Genomic DNA, 22,697 nt, shown 5'->3' on the forward strand with positions numbered 1-22,697 from the left:
CAGTGTAATATGTTATGTGTTGTTGTTCATCTGAGGTTTTATTTACCAAATTAAGACCTGCCAAGGGCCAGATTTTTTTTAATTATGTCCTGATACAGATAACATTTTCATATACATACAATTGATTTTCTGAGAACTGTAAAAGGAACAGTGAGGCAATATACTTTTTTATGTATAAGCTCTGGACAAAACTCCAAGTCAACTGGTTTAACCAGATGTATCCGGCATGTGCAGACATACTTTACTGTATCAAACACGCCAGAGTTGTGACACATTGCAAGGTGAGTGCATTATCATGTCTTTACATTTGTTCTGCATTATGTACAGTAAATATTGTACATTTAAGTTTAATTGTATCATGTAGTGCATGAGGTTTTTGTCTTTTTCACAAAGGCATTTTATTAATGATAACATGTTATTTGAGAGGACCATCGAAATCTAATTTTATTATCTAACTGCAGGGTTACAGCATTTAATGGAGTCGTTTTATCTGTAAGTCTGTGCGAGACATAAGTCAAATCAAATTGCATAACATGTAAAATCAAAGAGTTGACTATGTATATATTACATGTTAAATATGTACTTTTCAAATGACCTTTTAATCATATACCCCTGGTTTTACAGACATGGTTTAAGGTAGTCCCGGACTAAAATGCATGTTTGAGCTGTTTTAACTGAAAGAAACTTTCAGTGACATATCTTAAAATATGCCAACGCTATTGTTTTGTCTCAAGATGCACACCAGTAATGTTTTTTTTTCTTTCTTACCTTCAGTAAGGTACGTTTATAAAAGCTACTTAAATGTCCTAAAAAACTACGGCCTAATCCTGGCTTAATCCCTGTCTGTGAAGCTGGGCCATAATGTAATATTGCCAAAGTTTGTTTCTGCTTTAAACAGAAACAGTTTTGGGTTGTGGAAAGTACATAACTATGAGTTGGAATGCCTGGAAACTGTAATCACTTCACAGAGATAGAAAGAAAGAAAAAAGATTGATTGTAGCTGCCGGCACAACCATGGCAGATTATTGTTGTTTAACTAGTGTTTCTTGTTTATTTTCTGGCTTATTATCAAAAATGCTTAAGAGGAAATTGAGACAAAATGGAATTTGTACAGCTATAATTTTTCAGCATACAGTTTAAAAATCAGAAAATGCTTCTTAAGCCAGGATATATCACTATGTCACCGCTAACACAGTGATTAATGTAGATAAATGTTTTTTTTTTACATTTTATACATTTTGCTTTTTCAGAGGACAGTGGAGAAGTGACAGGAAATGACTAGTGTGAATGGGATTAGGAAAGAATCTTATGAGCTAAAATCCAAACTCTGTCATGAGTGCAGCACACTAGGCTATAGCCATGCCATCCAGCCCAAGCATAAAAAGGTAAGAGGGAAAAATCACAGGGCATCATAATAAGGAAATGGCTCATTTAAAAAAAATTGTTTTCTCTCTTTTTTGTTCTAGATGTGAATTTACTCAAGTATAATAATTACAGTAACATATAGATTCAGGACTACACCAAAAATGAATCTCCATGAGAAGGAAGAAGAGGGGGTTGCTGTCAGCTGTGTCTCTATGAAGAGCAACTGTTCTCGTACACAACCTATTGAATTTCATGATAAATCAGGATTCAGTAAACCAAGGTAAACATTGGTAATTCTTTTAGTTGAGTATATTTTGTATGCACACAACAATTATGGCTAATCCTTTCCCTGGATTTCTACAGTAGGGTGAGTGAAGAACTAATCCAGTGTCAGTCCAGATGTGGAGTTTGTGAGCAGATTCTGGCAGATGCAGTCTGTGGCGAGTGTTTAAGCAGACAGTGTGCTGGCGGCTCAGACAGAAAGAGATCTAGAACATGCCCTGACATGGAACCAGCCCCGATTGAGGAGACTGGAGATCTGCAGCAGGATTCTCACCAATCAGATTATTTTCTTCAGAAAGTCAAAGACCAACACAAAACCATTATGAAGAACAAGTATGAGAGCTTATCTGAGGGAATCAAACTGCAAGAGAATCAAACCCTCCTGAACAGGATCTACACACAGCTCTACATGTTACAGGGAGAGAGTGAAGGAGTGAATGAAGAACATGAGGTTTTACACATGGAGAAAACAGCCAGAGCACAACACTCAGAAGACACTCCAATTGACTGCAATGACATCTTTAAAGCCTCATCTGAACCAGGTTGTGAGGAGAAAGACAAAATCAAGACTGTTCTTACTAAAGGTATCGCTGGAATTGGAAAAACCGTCTCTGTGCAGAAGTTCATTCTGGACTGGGCCGAGGGAAGAGCCAATCAGGATGTAGATTTCGTGTTCGTGCTTCCATTTCGAGAGCTGAACTTGATCAGAAATAATCAGTACAGTCTTCACAGGCTTCTGCTGGACTTTCATCCTGAACTTCAAGATCTGGACTCAAAGATTTATGAGGAGTGTAAAGTTGTGTTCATCCTTGATGGTCTGGATGAAAACAGAATTCCACTGATATTATCGGACAGTGAGAACTTTTCTGATGTGACTGAGACTTCATCAGTGGGTGTGTTGATGTCAAAGCTCATAAAAGGAGAGCTGCTTCCCTCTGCTCTCATCTGGATCACCTCCAGACCAGCAGCAGCCAATCAGATCCCCTCCAAATACATCAACCGTCTGACAGAAATTCAGGGATTCAATGAGCATCAGAAGGAGGAATATTTCAGGAAGAGAATCAGTGACGAGCATCAAGCCAGCAGAATCATCTCACACATCAGAAGAGCAAGAAGCCTCCACATCATGTGCCACATACCCGTCTTCTGCTGGATCTCATCCACTGTGCTTCAGAAGCTCCTGGAAGAAGATCTGAGTGCGGAAATCTCTCACACTCTGACTGAAATGTACATCCACTTCCTGCTGATTCAGATCAATGCGAGTCAGAAATATGAAGAGAGAGATTCCAACAGAGAAGTGATTGTGAAACTTGCTGAAGTTGCTTTCAAACAGATGATGAAGGGCAATGTGATGTTCTATGAGGAGGACCTGAAAGAAAGTGGTATAGATGTCACTGACGCCTCAGTGTATTCTGGGATATGTTCTGAGATCTTTAAGGAGGAATCTGTGATTCATCAGAGCAAAGTCTACTGCTTCATTCATCTGAGCTTTCAAGAGTTTCTTGCAGCTTTTTATGTGGTTTACTGCTATTTACGTAGTGCTAGAGAAGCACTTTTTGATTCACTACATAATTTGCATGCACGTGTATTCAAAAAAGTCAAAGAGAGTGAAAATGGACAGTTGGATCTTTTCCTGCGATTCCTGTTGGGCATCTCACTGGAGTCCAATCAGAGACTCTTACAAGAACTACTGACACACACAGAGAACAGCTCAGAGAGCATCAAGAAAACTTCACTGTATATTAAAAAGGCAATTAAGAAGAACGATCTCTCTACTGAAAGATCCATCAATCTGTTCCTCTGTCTGCTGGAGATGAAAGATCAGTCTCTGTGCAAGGAGATTCAGGAGTATCTGGCATCAGACAAACACGGAGAGAAACTCACTCCTTCTCAATGTTCATCAATCACCTACATGCTTCAGATGTCAGAGGAGGTGCTGGATGAGCTGGACCTGAAAAAATACAACACAACGGAGGAAGGTAGAAGAAGACTGATACCAGCTGTGATCAACTGCAGAAAAGCGTTGTGAGTGTTAATTATCTATTACAATGAATGAAGAGTACAATAAAGAGCCTGCAGGGAAACATTAGCCTCCCTGAAAGGTTTAATCCATTGAAAAATGTAGCTGCTAGCAGTACTGCGAAACACAATTCAGTAAGGGCACAACAGTAAGGCTAGCTGAAGCAGGTTTTGGACACCTAAATTCTGGTGTTGTAGGTCAGGGTCCAAGTGCCACTGACCCATTAAGAAAGTGATGGGTTTGCAAATAAATGAGTAAATGCTCTTAATCTAAACTGAGCAGTTTAAATTTTATTAAACACAGAACCCAGAAAACGTGAACAGAACCACCAAACAAAAAGTACTGAAATAAACACAGGGCTTATATACACAACCAAACCAATAAATGAAATGACACACAGGTGATAAAACTCCATTAAGCAATGAAAAACCTTAGAAACCAATTAACTCAGGCCCTGTCCACACCAACATAGGTATTTTCAAAACCGCAGCTTTTTCTATGTGGTTTGGCCGTTCGTCCACAGACAAACCCAGTGTCCAGTCACTGAAACCAAACTTTTTTGAAAACTCCTGCCAGGGTGAAGATTTTTAGAAACTCCTGTTGCAGTGTTGTCTTGTGATTTTTGGCTTGTTACATGTAGCTGCCCTTGGATTCTTTAATAATGGCAGAGAGTCTCAAACGGGTGCAATCGTTTTTTTCTTGTTCAATTCTTCTGGTATCAGCATAAGCATCGTGAAAACTATAAGTAAACACACAAATAGTTGTATAGTCTAATAATAATAAACCTTTGGCATAACACAAATTTAAACATAAATCCTCACCCCTTTTACAGTGCGTAATCATGCATTTGTATAAATTGGAATGTACATTAAATGACCTTTTAAAGCTATTTGAAAAAATAACAACACATAAAACAATAATTTACTCAGTCACATATGCAGCTTTCGACTTACAAGATGCACAACAAAACAATTTCCCTTAACAGTCAATGTAGACATTTTACATCCTTAACCCCTAAGAGTCTGAGCTGTTTTAGGGCCCTTTAGAAGTTTTGACATGCTCTTAAATTTGTGTTTTTTTCAGTTGCTTATAAACATATTAATGGCAAAAGTGTAATTACACTGTATTCAGCACAAACTGGGCTACCATAATATGTGAGCAACATGTACGGTATGTACATGCTTGTATTTTTGAGAGAAAAATGTTTATGCATGATTTTTGAAAAAACAAAAATATTGCTTTAAAATTAAGGTCTCAAAACACACAATAGATATGTGTCCACAAGACTTTTGAATAATGGGTGTTGTTGCCAAGAGTTTTTGCTTCAAACTGATGTGAGAATCATTGAGCCTACTCATTCATATATGACTGAGAGAGCAAAATAATGCTCTTCTTATTTAGTAGAAATTGTACTTATCTAGTAAATGCATCTTGATTTGAGAATGTTTAAAAATATAGACTAGAAACAAGACAAAAATGACTAAGAAGAGCATTTCTAAATTTTTGTACTATTTTTTATGTTTTTAAAAGTAGTCTCATGTTAAAAAATTTAATAATAAATAATTACAATTAAGATACAATTTATACAAAACGAAATTCACTGTAAAGAAAGCAATTCACTTTCTACAAAACAAAAAAAATCACTTTATACAAAACAAAACTCGATATTAACTCGATAAAACAAACTTTGATATTAAATTAAAATAATAACAGGCTATAATATTTAAACATCAATATGAAGCAAAATGCGTTTGACTGGTACTATATTTATAGCATCTGAGCAGACATTTGCAAATAAAAGCTTTATTGCTGTGACACTAGGCTCTTTTACAATAAACACGTTATAATCTGTACAAAACAAACCAAATAAATCTTGTCTAAACAGTCTTGCGTGTATGACATTTAAAGTTGCAACAGGATTCATATTTAAACAGTCTTTTTGCATTTAATATTCACAGATGCTAACAGAATAAACTGACCTTACAATCAGCTGTGGAGTCCTTTGCTCTTAGAAATGAACAGCTTTGCATGAGTAGAATAAATTCAGGATTATTCCTCAACGTCTCAAAACGATGTAGCTGAAGTAAAGTTACAGCGCTTCACTAGATGTGTTTGTATGAGTCGTGGTCGCATTAGCGGATAATGAAGTGGCTTGCTAGCCTGGTCTTACCAGACTCTCGTACATTTCATTTGTACATAGAGTCTGGCCACTCTCTATTGACAAGCGTTTACTTCCTTGAAGGCGGGAACTCTGTTGAAGTTTAAAACTATTGGATCTGCCCAGAGCCACTCTGGATCTGCCTAACCCATCGCTAACGTTTGGTCGTGACGTGTGTCACGCGCCGTTCGCCTTTGATTCTCACATTAACTGTGCACACCACCTCAGTGTCAGTGATAAAACCTTGTGCATTCGGATTGTGATTTATTCACGGTGGAGAGGAGTTTTGTGATCAGAACACGCTGCTCTCGTGGTGCATATCTCGTGCAATCATAACATGATTGTATATGCTGTAAATAAAATGTCATATGCTTGGTATGATAAGAATAAATGCTGCCGTAAATAATAGCCCAATTCAAATGTTTACGTGCAATTCTTCTTTTATTTTTTGAGCGGTGATGAAATATTTTGCTCTTGTAAACACTTGCCAGCATTTAAAGAAATACAAGTCTCGAAATGCATCCAAATTACACCCCATGCAACCGCACGATGCTCTGCAGGGGTCTAAAAAGGATATAAACAGTGAATTTTGAAGTGATATATTCTTGAAAACTCAGAGATGTGGATTCGGAGAGCAATTACATTACCACACGACCTTGGTGTTTGTCAAAAGCAGTCGATAATTCAGCCTGGGGTTTTTCCGCGGGTGGTGGGAGACGGACGGCTTCAGCAACTCCTTCACCACTAACGGAGCGAGCTGAAAAATACTTTTCCCGGACCACAACATCATGGCCACCAACAAAACTCAGCAGTGATTGTTCTTGCTCCGTGTAACGGAGTTCGTTTAATTAAGATAGTAATTAACGACGTTCATTAAGATAGTCTTCAGAAAAATCCATGCACATCCACTGAATCAGATCAGAAAGACTAAAATGTGTACTGTTAATATGCCACCAGGCATAGGTTTTTACACACATCTGTAGAGGCTTTGGGTGAGACCCTAAACGTGGGCTGCTGATAGTCCCATCATCATGGACTGATAGTCAGGGGAAATAACTTGAAATTCAATTGCAAGTGCAGTTAAACAGTTTATTAAAGACAGAAAATAAACACAACACAAGAGAGTCAGGATGTCGTGGGTGCAGATGACAAGTCCTCAGCAGCGCAGGGACTACAATGGGCGAGATGGAAACAGAATCCAGGCAGACAGTCCCATGAACAATGTCCAGAATTGGCAAGGAAAATAATCCAAGAAAAGTCAGAAAATCGAGGCAGGAACTAATTTGTATGAGGAACTCGTATGTGAAAATCAGTGCAATAATAAGAAGATAGAACAATATTTGCACAAAATGTTTTACTTAATAAGTAAAATGAGTTAAGAAATAGTAGTAAATAAACACTAACAAAAACAGTAGGCACTTGAACTATAATTATTGAAATATCATTAAAAGTTGCAGAGTCAGGACAGGAAATTATTACCTCCTAAAATTCTATTTCATTGTCTTTCAGTCTTGCTGACTCTAACATCACTGGTCTATGCTGTGAAATTGTAACTTCAGCTCTGCAATCTTCAAAGTCCCTACTAAGAGAGCTGGACCTGAGTAACAATGACCTACAGGATTCAGGAGTGAAGCTTATCTCTGATGCACTGATGTCGACAAACTGTCTCCTGGAGATACTGAGGTACTTTATATATATATATATATATATATATATATATATATATATATATATATATATATATATATATATATATATATATATATATATATATATATATATATATATATATATATATATATATATATAAACATTTTGTGGACTCAAAGGGCAAATGGGGAGATATGGGTGCACAATTCAAAATCCAATTATTTTATTTTTGTAGATTATCTGGCTGTATGGTGACAAAGGTCGGCTGTTGTTATTTGGCATCAGCTCTGAGGTCAACATCACACCTGAAAGAGCTGGATCTGAGCTACAATCACCCTGGAAAATTAGGGGTCAAGCAACTCTCGGAGAGACTCAATGATCCACTTTGCACACTGGAAAAGCTAAAGTATGTTGAGTACAAGTAGAAAAGTATACAGTATAAGGACAATGGTGGACATAGTCGTAATAGTTACAAAGTCATATGAAATGTACTTTATTTTGCTCTTGCTATTTCATGCAGTTTTCACAAACTAGCAATATCTTTGCATAAAATAGCAGCCAATGCGCTGCCTGGGATAGATAGATAGATAGATATAGATAGATAGATAGATAGATAGATAGATAGATAGATAGATAGATAGATAGATAGATAGATAGATAGATAGATAGATAGATAGATAGATAGATAGATAGATAGATAGATAGATAGATATTTTCTCAAAGGGCAGTTTAACTCGTTCAACTAATAATGACCCTACAATTATTTGTGTTTCTTTAGTCTGGACCACAGAGGACACCTTAGAATCACACTAGGGCTGCAGAAATGTAGGCACTCTTTGCTACTTTCTTTTTTACAAACACATAACATTCACATGTAATTTTTGGTTCTAATCACTGTTCTTGTGTTCAGATGCCTGTGATCTCACACTGGATCCAAACACAGCAGATACTTGTTTCTTTTTGTCCAAAGAGAACACAAAGGTGACATATTTAAAAGAAAATCTGCCATATCCTGATCATGCAGAGAGATTTGATAAATGTTCTCAGGTTCTGTGTCGGGAAAGTCTGACTGGACGCTGTTACTGGGAGGTTGAATGGAGCGGGAAGGGTGCTTTTATATCAATGGCATATAAAGGAATCAGCAGAAAAGGCGCGAGTGATGATTGTGTGTTTGGATGCAACGAGAAGTCTTGGAGTCTTGACTACTCCTATGACAGATTTAGTGCCTGGCACAATAATAAGAACAGTTACATACCTCCCCCGTCACCTCCCTCTAATAGAGTAGGAGTATATATGGACTGGTCGGTTGGCACTCTGTCCTTCTACAGCATTTCTGACACACACACACTCACACACATACACACATTCAACACCACATTCACTGAACCCCTTTATGGTGGACTTGGTATTTATCCTGAAACTTCAGTTTCTCTTGTCAGACTGAATAAAAACAACTGAGAAAGTGATGTCCATTTTCACACTTTCTTCAGTGCAACACTGTCTTCTCAAAGCTGTAGTGTTGTATGATTCAACCTTGAAAAATGTATGGAAAGACTCGAAGGCTCTTGGACTCCAAAGAACCATAGTGAGAGCCTTTATCTTCAAACGGAAAAAACGTGGCCCAGTAGCAAATCTTCCTACAAGTGGCTGACCATCCAAAATTTCTCCAAAAACAAGCAACGACTCACAAAACACTCAGGGACAGCATCAAAGGAACAGTGCAAAAACCATTGCAAACCCAGAGGAACATTAAGGATCATCTAAATTTTTGTCAAAACACACCCTGATGGTCAGGGCTGGCACAAGCTCAACTGTTGTTTATTGATTATTGACAACTGAGATTTCCCTTGTTCTCAGTTACCCAAGCACTGAGACTGCCAAAGGCAGCTTCCAAATCCACAGTCCTAATCTCGCTGGACCTGTCTGGATCATCAAACCTTTTGGGAGAATGTTTTGTGGACTGGTGAGTCTAAAGTGGAACTATTTGGGACATAGGGGTCCTGTTGCATCTGGCACAAGCCACACACCAATTTCCACAAAAAGAACATCATACACACGGTCAAGCATGGTGCTGGCAGTATGTTGGTGAGGATGCCTTGCTGCTTCAGGGCATGGGCAACTTGCAATAACTGAAGGAAACAAAATTGAAGCTCAAGCGCTGTATTATGCAGAAAAACAATGATCCAAAGCTAAGTAAGTTAACTTCTGAATGGCTGGATTCAAGTTTGGGTGTGGCCCGACTTGTACTCAATTTAGATGCTGTGGCAGGTCTTTAACTTGTCTAAATCTGCCCTTTTACCTTTAACCCTCTCGAGTCGGCGGTCACGCCGGGGCGATCTGTTTTTTTTTTTGGTCTTATCAGTGCCATCAGTGTCATTTTTTTATCATTCAGGCAAGTGTTACACATCATTATAATCTGTTAAGTTTCTATTTTTTTTGTGTACAGTGACAAAAAAATAAATAAAAAAATTTGCTTTTTGCTAAATAAAGAAAACAAACAAGATGCGCGATCTGCAGCCTCTCTGTCAAAGACGTTCATTCAGATAGTCTTCAGAAAAGGACCTCTAGCTTAGTGAATACTTCTCTCACAAACACGAGACATATGTCTAAAGAAACGCTGAAATGTCAGGTTTTAAACAATGTAAACCAAATCGAAAACAAATATTCTGTGTTTATGTAATCTGGTTGAAAGTGATAGATGTCAGTCTTTCGCGAGCCACTTAATTATCTGCTAATGTGACCACGCCTGCGGAGCAAGCGCTCTTTCAGATTCAAATACTGACGATCCAGAGTCGATGCCCACACATTAACTCTTACAAACACATCTAGTGAAGCGCTGTAACTTTACTTCAGCTACATCATTTTGAGACGCGTATAATTCTCCTCATAAAAAGCTGTTAATTTCTTAAAGCAACGGTTTCAAGGCTGATTGTAAGGTAGGCTTTATTCTGTTAAGTTTATTCTGTTAACATCTGTGAATATTAAACGCACAAAGACCGTTTAAATATGAATCCTGCTGCATGTCATACACGCAAGACCGTTTAGACAAGATATATGTGGCCTGTTTTGGACAGATTATAATGTGTTTATTGTAAAAGAGCCTAGTGTCACAGCAATAAAGCTTTTATTCACAAATGTCTGCTCAGAGACTATAAATATATTACCAGTCAAACTTATTTTTCTTTATATTGATGTTTAAATATTATAGCCTAATTATTTTTGTCTTTTTTCTAGTCTAAATATTTAAACATTCTTAAATCAAGATGCATTTACTAGATAAGTACTATATAGTACTTATCTAGTAAATGCATCTTGATTTAAGAATGTTTAAATATTTAGATATATATAATGTCCTGCTGCTCTCAGTCACATAGGTACCTGAAGCTCATTCCTTATGCAGTGGCTCAGTGGTTCATGTAGGTTGGCTACAAACCGGAAGGTTGGTGGTTCGATCCCCGGTTCCACCTGACCAAGTGTCGAGGTGTCCATGAGCAAGACACCTAACCCCAGCTGCTCCCGACAAGCTGGATGGCGCCTTGCATGGCTGACGCCGCCGTCGGTGTGTGAATGGGTGAATGTGAGGCAAATGTGAAGCGTTTTGGATGGCCGTAGCTCTGTTAAAAGCGCTATATAATGCAGTCCATTTACCATTTATTCAACTCATTAAGTCTTACAAATTTTAAATCAGTGTATTGTTTTATGTGAATGAGTATGCTCAATGATTCTCACATCAGTTTGAAGAAAAAACTCTTGGCAACATCACCCGTTAGTCAAAAGTCTTGTGGACACATATCTATTGTGTGTTTTGAGGCCTTAATATAAAAAAATAAACAAATAATTCTCAAAAACCATGCATAAACATTTTTCTCTCAAAAATACAAGCATGTACATACATGTTGCTCTCATATTCTGGTAGCCTGTAATTGCACTTTTGCCATTAATATGTTTATAATCAACTGAAAAAACCACACAAATGTCAGAGCATGTCAAAACTTCGAAAGGGCCCCAAAACAGCTCAGACTCCTAGGGGTTAAAGTATTATTACTTTATAAATCACGTAATGGCCTAGGACCTCAATACATTGCAGATATGCTGATAGAATAGAAACCTAACAGATCACTCAGATTATCAGGATCAAGTCAGTTAGAAATACCAAGGGTTCACTCAAAGCAAGGAGAGTCTGCTTTTAGCTATTATGCCAGCCATAGCTGGAACCAGCTTCCTGAACAGATCAGATGTGCTCCAACAGTAGCCACTTTAAAATCCAGACTCAAAACACATCTGTTTAGCTATGCATTTACCGAATGAGCACTCTGCTTTGACCGAACTGCTTGCATTTTATTTTATGTTTCAATTTAACCCTGTTTCATCTTTGCATTGTTTTACTCTTTTCATTCTTTTATACCTGTATCATTTTTATTTTTATTTTATTCTTCAACTCCAGATAGGGGTTATACTATATATATATATATATATATATATATATATATATATATATATATATATATATATATATATATATATATATATATATTTATTTTATTCACTTAAAAATATTTTAATTCAATTTCTGTGTAAAGCACTTTGAATTGCCACTGTGTATGAAATGTGCTATACAAATAAACTTGCCTTGCCTATACTATTTGAAATCATAATTGCATTGCATTATGTTGTTTTAAATCCCAAATATTTTACGTATAACATTAATCATTACCAATTATTCAGTTATTTTTATTTACTGAATACTGAATTGGGTTCAGTGTCACAATATAACTTCTTTTTTAGCATGAGACTTCTTTCAAAAACATTTCTGATTGAAATCTTGTTTCTTGTTTTGGCAGATAATTTAGCTTGTTTTAAGCAAAAACTCACTTCATTTTGATTTTTCCCCCAGAAAATTGTACGTATCTAGTAAATTAATCTTGGTTTAGGAATTTTTATATATTTGGACTGGAAACAAGAAAAAATACTAAATAAGAAGAGCATTTTTTGCAGTGTAGTCAAATCTTTTAATCATTTAAAATATAATAGGCCTTTGTTGACTACATTCTAAATAAACTACAACAAAATATATTTCCTTTGCCCTGTTGCTTAGCTCCCTCTCAATCACATTGTCATTATGTGGCCCATTATGTGTTCTTTTGTCTCTCAGGTGTGATACCCAGCATTATTCATTAACGTTCACGCCTCCTCACATACTAGCTTTGTAAAGAACATGTGTCAATGTAAATTAATATATTGTTTTATGTGAATGAGTAGATGATTCTCAATGATTCTCACATCAGTTTGAAGCAAAAACTCTAGGCAACATTAGTCAAAAGTCTTGTGGACACATTTCTATTGTGTTTTGAGGCCTTAATTTTAAAACAATTATTATTATTTTTAAAAACACGTATAAACATTCTCTCAAAAAGCATGTACATACATGTTGCTCACATATTATGGTAGCCCAGTTTGTGCTGAATACAGAGTAATGACACTTTTGCCATTAATATGTTTATAAGCAACTGAAAAAAACAACAACAAATGTCAGAGCATGTCAAAACTTCTAAAGGGCCCCAAAACAGCTCAGACTTCTAGGAGTTAACATGTATAGGCTCTAAAATATAACAAATACGCTACATAAAATGAATCAAAAGTGCCCCTCTCAGACAAATATCAATGATAATATCGTGGTCAATAAAACTAAATAAATGTGATTATTATAACATGACAATGTATACAATAGTAACGAACGGCTCAAAAGTCCGACAATTTCTGTTGAGGCGTTGCGTGCGTTTTGATTGACTGCTGATTTTCCACTGTTCGGAAACGGCTCTCAAGCCAAATATGGTCCTTTCAGAGAGTGTGTGGCCTCGCGGGAAAAAAGTAAACCAATGTTTTTTTTTTCATCCATAATCAGAGCTAATGTGTTGATTTAATTACAAATCTATATATTAGCTATATATTTTAAAGTATTACACAATTCACCAATGCCCGTTTGTCAAGTATATACACCAACCAATCGTGATCTGGCAAAGCAAGTTCAAATTCCATTGGGCGATGTGAAGTGGAGCGGTAATTTTCTGTTCTTATTCATAAATCGGTTGAAAATTACATGGACAGACGAACTAACGTTTGTGGAACAATTTCCTGCGGTTTGTCTCATTTTATAAATTGCATCACTGACATAATGGATTTTAACTGACAACAAACAAATCCCTGCACAAAACCATTCAGCAGCAAAAGTCGCATTAATGGTAAGTAGTGTTAAATTCACTTGTATTTATGTAGCCTATATTGATACACCGTTACTATTTCATGAAACTATCAAAGTTAACAAAACTCAAGTGCCACCGGCACCTACAGGCCTATTAAACTAAGTGTAGGCTGGCGAAATGGTTACATGAAAGGACTTATTATTACCATTTTTTAATATGATGCAGCATTATGAAAGATGTCTCTTATGTTCATCACGCCTGCATTTATTTGGTAAAAAACAGCAATATTGCGAAATATATTAAAATAATGGTTTTCTATTTTAAAATAATTTAAAATATAATTTATTCCTGTGATCACAGCTGGATTTTCAGCATCATTACTCCACTCTTCAGTGTCTCATGATCATTCAGAAATCATTCTAATATGAGGATTTAATGTCAATGATGGAAACTGTGATACTCTTTTCAAGATTCTTTGATAATTAAAAAGTTAAAAAGAACATAATGTAATAATATTTCACAATATTAGGCTACTGTTTTTTCTGTATTTTTGATTAAATACATGCAGGCTTGATGAGCATAAGGATATATAAATATATATATATATATATAATGTGTATTAGATTAGATTCAACTTTATTGTCATTACACAAGTACAGGTACAAGGCAACGAAATGCAGTAAGAGGCTGGTTCGCCCGAACAGGGTATATATATATATATATATATATATATATATATATATATATATATATATATATATATATATATATATATATATATATATATATATATATATATATATATATTATATATTTACATATTGCCCCTTTTTTACATTTGAGCCCCTGCCCCTGACGAACTCTCTGCACGGCCCTGCACGCCAGTATGTTATTGATGCCCAAACAAACCGTGTATGTGCGCTCTCGGCTCACTAATAACTAAAACATTGTATTTCTGCATGAACGTAGTTCAATATATTCACGTAGTTGTCAATATACTGTCTGTGAGTGTTTTATAACGTATGCTTGCCGAAGAAGTGTGTTTTGGAGAAGTTTGTGAATATCAGTGGTGTTTACTACATGGGCATTAGCTCCATAGACGTGATTGTTTGTTCTGACAGAGGAACTGTTCACACACATTCAGTGAAAGTTTCCATACATTCAAAATTATTTTATTTTTCATTTGTATTTTAGTGTGATTTTTTTAATTATGAATGGATTCGTATAGTATGCGGTCCTTTGGCATCTCCCTGTGGTCTTGTTTGGTATTGCAGGTTGACTTGTACTTATTGTACTGTATAACTGAGCAAAATACTTCTAAGTTATAAAGAATGTCTGCAATGTATTTTTGAAAAAAAAGGTTAATATATCTTGAATTTCTTTTGTTTAAAAAAAAAGGTAATAAATGGGGGGGGGGGGGGTTAGGGTAGTCGGGCCTTGCAGTATTGAGTTGGAGAGGAGGGGGGCCTTCGAGTAACAAAGATTGGGAAGGTTTCTGCACAGATGCTATAAATGAAGTACAGTTTGGACACATTACTATTCAAATTTTTGAAGGAAGTCTCTTATGCTCATCAAGGATGCATATATTTGACAAAAAAATACAGAAAAAAATTGTTAAAATATTTTAAAAAAAAAATTCTTTTAATATACTGTAAGATATCATTTATTTCTGTGCTGCTTCAAAATAATATATGAATGTCTCAAGCAAAAGTGGCCCCACCGCACCAGCTATGAGCCTATTTTCTTATGCAAGCGATTGAGCTGTGCTTATTTTCATGGGTTATTTGTAAATACTGCAGCCTGTAAATTTAACATTTCCATGTAACCACACTGTGAAGTTGGCCAGCTTTAATACTTTTCTGCTCCTAGGTCAGTGCCAACACCAAATACACAAGCAGCCATATTATTGACGAAATGGTGGAAATCATTGGCCAGATTAACTAAACAACTGGGTCTTGTTGTGAGATGAGATTATTTCGTACAACTAAATAAAACTGATGTGTATATTCATATTAAAATTGCTTAGACTAAAAATAGATCATTCTTATAGTTTTTTTGGGACCTGACAAAGTGGGAAACACTGTAGTAAAAGCCAAACACTGCATGAAAAGTGGGATTTTCGTCAGTATGTGGCACTGTAGATTGCCGTGAAACTTCAGGTTTACGACTGTGCACGGCAATTTGCAGGCAACACCGAAAACTGCCCATGACGTCATCAATATGCGACCCAGAAGTATATAAGGGCGCCTAGCCAACACATACACATCTTTTTCGTCTTCAGGGACTGTCTGACTGGGCCTCCCTAGAGGTGACCTCAGCTATTAGCATGCTTCGCTGGCAGGTAGTAGGCCTCACCAGGCCTCCCTGGAGGTGAGCTGGAATGCTCTAGAAGCCGGCATATATTGCTATCAGGTGGTAGGCCCCACGGGGCCTCCTTGAAGGCGAAGTTCCCGAGTTTAGGCACTTCTCGGTTACCAGTTCTCTGTGAGTAGAACCTATGGTAGCTTAGCCTACAGCTGGGGGTTACCCGCCAGGCAGGTTCAGCTGCTCCCCTCACTGAGGGTCGTCTATAAGCACACAGCCGCCTGAGCCTGGTCGGACGGTCAACCAGTTTGCTCCAATTTTTTAAGTAGATTCAACTTGTCCGGGCTCACAGTGTAGATTAATTACTCTATATGTCATTAGCAATAACCAATGTTATGTAAAAAAAATAAAAAATAATACAGGACAGCAGTGAAGACAGCAAGACAATGAACCAAAGCACACAAATAAATCAAGTAAAGCATACAGTTTACGTACCAAAATAAATTTCCACCCTGCACTGTGAATGATTTTTTAAATGGCTATTAATCATAAATGTGAAAAGTACAAGTTTGTGTGTTAATAGTCAAGTCAGATTGTGTTTTTCTGTAATTGTCATTTAAATTGAGCTCACACCACATTTTATGAATTATCAATGCAGATTTTCAAGAGGTGGTTTCCTGGACAGGGTTTAAATTATGCCAAGAGTAGGCCTAATCTAGTAAATCGTGAGTTAAAAAATTATTGCCTGGAACAAAGATTAAGCACAGATTACTAACACTTGGACTATGAGTCCTGAACTAAAATAAACTGGATTCATTTACAGTTTTATCTAATTGCTTACACACAATTTCTGAAAATATGGCTCCATTTCTTGTTACTCTACACACAAAACACACAAAACATCAGACATCTCTTGCAAAAGCAACACTTTGTGCAAAACTATTTTAACTCTTCCAAAAATGTTGTTTTTGCATATATCTAACTACACACAAATATGCACAACTGAGGAATTTACAGTTGAACTGAAATCAGCTGAACTGAATCAACACTGAAGTCACTTGAGCTGAATATTGACATTATATTGGCTTGTTAGAGCCGGTTTACAGCAGAATTTGTTTTGAACTTGTTACTGAAGCTGCTATGAAAAAATATATTTTGTTGTATGCATATTCTTTCTTTCTCAAACCTTAGTTTTGATTTCTAAGTGATCAATTTATGTATAAGTGTTTTCACACATGATCATTGGCTGTATGGGTCCTCAGTAAATGAATGTGGCATTTAAATGGCAAAAGTCATTCTTGTCTCTATAACTTATGGCTTCCTAAAGACACGTTTATGGGTAAATAAAATATTAATAATATAAATAAAATGAATATCAAAACATATTTTAAATATAATGAAGTCATTTTATTATAGCACTCATCAGATGTTCCTGGAAACAAAACAGAGACAGAACAGTATAAACAAACTATACAACAAACTAAACACCAAATTACAAAAACATTATTATGTGAAAGTGAATAAAGTTGTGTGTGTGTGTGTGTTTTCATTTATAAATATGTGCTGTGTAAATTAGCCTATACTTTTAGAAATTATATATAGCCTAACTTTAAAAAACCAACAATAACCCATATAGATAAATTATAATAATTGTATAATATTAAGCATTTACTTAATATACATTGCAACATTAGGCTACTTTACTCTAGCACAGTAGTCAGTTAAGCAATTAATTAATATCTTATATTAATATACATAGCCTAGGCTACATCTAAAGGTAAGTCTGCTTTAAAAAAAAAAAATTACACTTCGACATGTACAGAATGTGCGCGTTAAGAAACACGTTCAAATGTGTCTTCTTAACATGTTAAAACTGTGCGTCGACTGTGTGTGTATGCCTGTTACACGACCAGAATGTGCGTGTCTACACATAAAAAAGAAACACGTAAAAAATTGCTGCGTTGATGCGGAAAACAGGGCGTGTTGAAACGGTCATAAGTCACGCGTTTCGTATAAAGAGATTTGGCCCCGGGCGCGTTCCATATTAGAGCCCTAGTCCAATGAGGTGCGAGGTCGAGGCCATGACGCGTAGAAGATGAGCTTTAAGCTTTTGTGTTTTTTTACATTTCCTATGTTTTTTGCTGCTTTCCTTTTTCGCGATCAACAATGACAGGACACCGTCTTCAACTCAATCTCTGCATGAACGCGACCAACTTTTTCGACTCATTTTCAGGAGGCTGTCTTCGTCTTCACAACTCTGAGGCAAACTGCAGGCGCTATGAACCACAGCATGGGTAATGTAACATTACGATTTAAAGAATATGCTTTTATTCAGCTGTATAAGGAAATGGATGCGTTAATAGATCCGAGTTTAAATCTGCACATTTTGTTTACACAGACTATCCTCGCCTCATAACGAAGCCGTGAGCTCTTATCTGCTTGGAGAGATTTCCGCGAGTCCAGATTTAACCGCTGAGCAAGACGACATTGTGTGTAACTTAAGTATAACTTCTGTTTTTCTCATTCCTTGTTTAATTTTACCGTGACTGTTTTTATTAATACCAGTCTCATGTAATTGTTTTCCAGCTGCCTGTAAGACGTATTATGAATCGACACGCCGGAGCTTCAGATACAAACAACTTACATCGCAGGCGGAAACTGCGAAGTTTAGCTCGGAGTCGATCAAGAAGAAAAAGGGTAAGATTTATTATATTAGATCCGTTTTTTGTCAATGTGAGTATTTTTCAGGTTGCTTATTGTCTTTATGGATTGTATTACAGTTGCTGGAAGCGAGAGTGTGCTGGATGAGGTGGACATTTGGAAGTCCACGACCATTGAACTCATGTCTGACGAGGAAGACGGCTTTGTTGACGGGGTGTCTGGATGGATTGTGCGGCCACCGCCCTCTCGCAGCCTGGAGCTCGACGAACTTTACATTACATTACGAGACATTACTGCTGCACTGTACATAGTTGTGTGTTTAACAATAAAGCTCTTTCTTTGAGTAAACCGCTGTGTTTTATAAATTAAGCCCTTTCTTTGAATGAACAGCTGTATGCTTATAAATGAAGCCCCTTGTTTGAATAAACGGCACGGTCCGTATAATTTTCCCATATATTCCTTGATGGTATGAATACTTCATAGCACAATAACATTAATATAAAACAAATTATTACAACATAAATTATATATTTATTATTATTATTGGGGTTTACATTTATAATGAGCCAGGGGGACCAATAATGATTGGTTTGCAGTGACCTGCCAACCAATCACGAGGGATTTTTCTTTTTTAAATGTAGTGGCTTCAGCCAATAGTGAGTGAGTAAATTCAAGTCTGGCCGTTGACTCTCTGGTTTCGCTGCTATTCATATGCAAATTAGAGGTGTCGCACCTCCGCGGGCTCTCTCAGCGGGGGGCTCTCCACCTACGTCATGGTTCGTTTACGACAATTTGTGGCACAGACGAACGCGACGTTCGCTGCCTCTAAATTGTCGAAAACTGCCGAAAATTAGGGAGATTTCCGGGAGTATACAGGCGTTTACGGGGTCGAAAATCCCACTTTTCATGCAGTGAAAGTTCTGCATTTGGTGGAAGTGTCTGCTGGGGATGCTGCAGCTTTGTATGACACCATACTGAGAGTCATCAAAGATGACAAGGCGCTGCCAACCAACAAGCTGGCCTCCTTCGCCAGTGACGGAGCCACGGTAATGATTGGTGAGTTGTCTCTTTTGCTTTTTCCTTTAGTTTAGGTATTTTATGAGATTGTCAAAGTGATAATTTTGAATTCTTTTAGGGAGAAAAACTGGAGTCAGAAAGAGACTCCAGGACTCTTTCCCTGGCCTGATAAAAGTGCCACTTTGTGGCACATCGCCTTAATCTGGCTGTGTCAGATTGCATTAAGGGGCAGAGGGGACACCCATACCTCATCAAATATGCCAGGACTGTTGGAACAATCTTCTGGTTTTACCAGGCCTCCAGCGACAGGATCAGCAGTTTTAAGGAAATGGAGAGGTTTTTTGAACTCCCCCAATTCAAACTGCAGGTTAGCAGTATCAGTTATAGATTATTCACAGATTTGTTTTGAAATTAACACATTTAAAATGATTAATTTTGTAGGGAGGATAACACTACCAGGTTGGAGTCAAACAAGAAAGCAACAGATGTGATGCGCCAGATTCCCCCTGCTCTCATTGCAGACCTCTCGCTCCAAGCCCGAAATGAGCCAACAGCTCAAGGACTGTATTGCTTTGTAAAGGATGAGTTCTTTCCCCCTGCTCTTTGCCTAATGCAACTTGTCCATGAGAAGATCCACCGGCAGTTTTTGGTTTTCCAAAAGAGAAACCTTTTTTTCTTCCAGGTGGAGGAGGAGGTATGCAACAAATATCAGTCTTTTCCTGTTTTTTTCTTGAAAATTGAATGGTGTTCCTAGCTAAGCTGTCATATTTGACCTTAGGGTCACAGTGCTGAAGACATCCCTAACACAGCTGAAAGAGACCAGCACAGTCAAGGACCGCTGGCAATCATGGCTCCAATCAGATGCTGGTCTGAAGCCTCTGCAGGATGAGATCCCTGCATATTTCAAAGATGGTGTATGGGAGAGATTCAAAAACACTGTAAGTATTATAGTATATAATATACTATTTATATAAATGTATTTGTGTAGTTAATGTGGGCGATGGAGCTGGATTTGACTGCACTGACTGAGAACATTGAGAGCTGATTTCCAAACACCAACAGTTTGTCTGTGTTCAGTGTGTGTTCAGATTCTGACAAACTCTGCGGACAATGGGGATGTTGAGATGAGGACAATGGCAGAGCAGTTCCCAAGACTGAAGGAGTCTGATCTTGTGTCGGAGTGGGACTCCTGCAGACTGAGAGTGAGAATTCCTGATCTGAAGGTACTATATCAGTTGCATTAGCTGCACCACCAACACCAAAACAGTATTAAAGAATAATTTTATCTTTTTTATCTCACTTTGCTCTACTTAAGACCAAATCCCTAGAGGAGGTGCTTCTGTGGCTTGTATCTCTAGAATCCTCTGAGCTGTATCCCACCCTGAGTCTTGCAGCTGCAATTGCCCTCACAGACCCTGTCAAGACAGTAGACGTGGAGAGGCTATTTTCTGCACTAAAGATTGCAATATAACACTGATATAATCTGTGCCGCCATGGTTCCATAATGAACTAAAAATATATTTAAACTTCTCATAATAACATAAAAGATCTTAAAATGCTGTGCTTTGCGCCACTGCTTGGCAAAGTATCTTCAAACAAACGTATCTTTCTAACAAACAAATTTAAAGAGCAATAAGGCTTTGTGCCCATATCAAATCGCAAAAGTATATAGTCTGTTTGCATTGCGTTTCAAAGCGAAGAGTGCACTTTGCTCACAAGTTCAGATTGTGATTCAGTTTTTTCCACGTCTCAGTTCATTGTGAATGAATGCAGTGAACTCCATCTCTGCATGTGCTATGAGTTTACCCTCCATTTGGGAACATAGCAGCCACCAGTTATGCATTATTTTCACATTTGCATAATTTCCAAAATTTTTGTAGGAAGATGATTACAGCATTTCACTAGATTTGTAATTAGATGCGTTTGACCTGTATTCACAGAAACTGATGTTTTTCCCCAAAATACATGCTCCACTTGTTTCCATCAAAAGCTCAAGGGTTTATCTCTTGCAAGTGTTGAAATTAGGACAAAGGTATTGTAATTTCCCTGCTTTTCTTTGTTCAGTTTGCACACGTGCACACATTTTGAACTCTCAAAGTGCACCAAATTAGTGAATTTATCTTTACAATTTACAACATTAGGTTTACTGCAAACAAGCTAAACAAACCCAGAACCAAAAGCCCAGAAGTTTTTTTAAACCGTTGACCCAAAAACGTCTCAGGTTACGTATGTAACCTCGGTTCCCTGAGAACAGGGAACTCTCACTGCGTCAGCTGACGCTACGGGGAAACGTCTCAGCGTGACTGGTGTCTGAAGCTACTATCGAATCACGTCAATCCTATTGACCGGCGACAGCCCATGACATCATCAATATGCAACCTGGAAGTATATAAGGGCGCCTTGCCAACACATACACATCTTCTCGTCCGAAGGGACTGTATGGCAGATAGGCCCCGAAGCATGGCAACGAGATACAGCGTTTCGTTCCCTGTTCTCAGGGAACCGAGGTTACATACGTAACCTGAGACGTTCCCTTTCGAAAGGGAACTCTCGCTGCGTCAGCTGACGCTACGGGGAACGATATACCCACGCCGCCATGCTGAGGGGAGTCTCTGCCCACTGGCAGTGACAACTGTCAACACAAGTAAATTTAACTGAAAAACCTGAGCAACTCCCCCTCAGGTCACACTAGGCTGTCAGCGACAGCATTCCCTACGGTCATAGCCCAAGCTATACACCTAAACGGAGCCTTAATGCAACTGCATGAGGTTCTATCTAGACTGCTCAAAGGCCCGGGACCACTACCTCAACATAAGGGGTCCCTTTAAGGAAATGTGGCCAGGGGACCCGAAGGAGCCCCAGCCAGTCACTACTCGGAAAACAAGTTATCCCGATTGCCACCAGGGAGGCCTGACCTGGTGCCCTAAGTGTTATGGACACTTCGGTTTAGCCAACCCTGTCTGTTTAGAAACAGAGCCTCCAGATGGTGCCTCAGAAGGCATCCAGACTAAGGGACTGAAAAACTGGCAGTCCTACTTAG

The 22,697-nt window shown here is 37.6% G+C and overlaps 1 protein-coding gene across 1 annotated transcript; it reads left to right on the top strand.

Annotated features, from left to right (window-relative positions):
• Window positions 1-255: 255 nt before the first annotated feature.
• LOC307118199 (NACHT, LRR and PYD domains-containing protein 3-like) lies at window positions 256-9,957 on the top strand. The gene is made up of 8 exons (XM_079803727.1): window positions 256-281; window positions 1,251-1,385; window positions 1,467-1,645; window positions 1,729-3,672; window positions 7,335-7,508; window positions 7,711-7,881; window positions 8,254-8,300; window positions 8,386-9,957. Exons 3-8 carry the CDS (start codon window positions 1,527-1,529, stop codon window positions 8,931-8,933), a joined length of 3,003 nt encoding a protein of 1,000 aa, XP_079659853.1. The 5' UTR covers window positions 256-281; window positions 1,251-1,385; window positions 1,467-1,526; the 3' UTR covers window positions 8,934-9,957.
• Window positions 9,958-22,697: the final 12,740 nt, after the last annotated feature.

This window comes from Gobio gobio, assembly GCF_949357685.1.
Source record: "Gobio gobio genome assembly, chromosome: 21".
NCBI lineage: Eukaryota > Metazoa > Chordata > Actinopteri > Cypriniformes > Gobionidae > Gobio > Gobio gobio.

What these genes read in the sequence shown, in the direction of transcription:
- LOC307118199 (XM_079803727.1), top strand. Translation starts at nt 1,527, where the DNA reads ATGAATCTCCATGAGAAGGAAGAAGAGGGGGTTGCTGTCAGCTGTGTC. An exon ending in TGTCTCCTGGAGATACTGAG is followed by an intron (nt 7,509 to 7,710) that starts GTACTTTATATA and finishes TTATTTTTGTAG; the next exon opens with ATTATCTGGCTGTATGGTGA. An exon ending in TGCACACTGGAAAAGCTAAA is followed by an intron (nt 7,882 to 8,253) that starts GTATGTTGAGTA and finishes GTGTTTCTTTAG; the next exon opens with TCTGGACCACAGAGGACACC.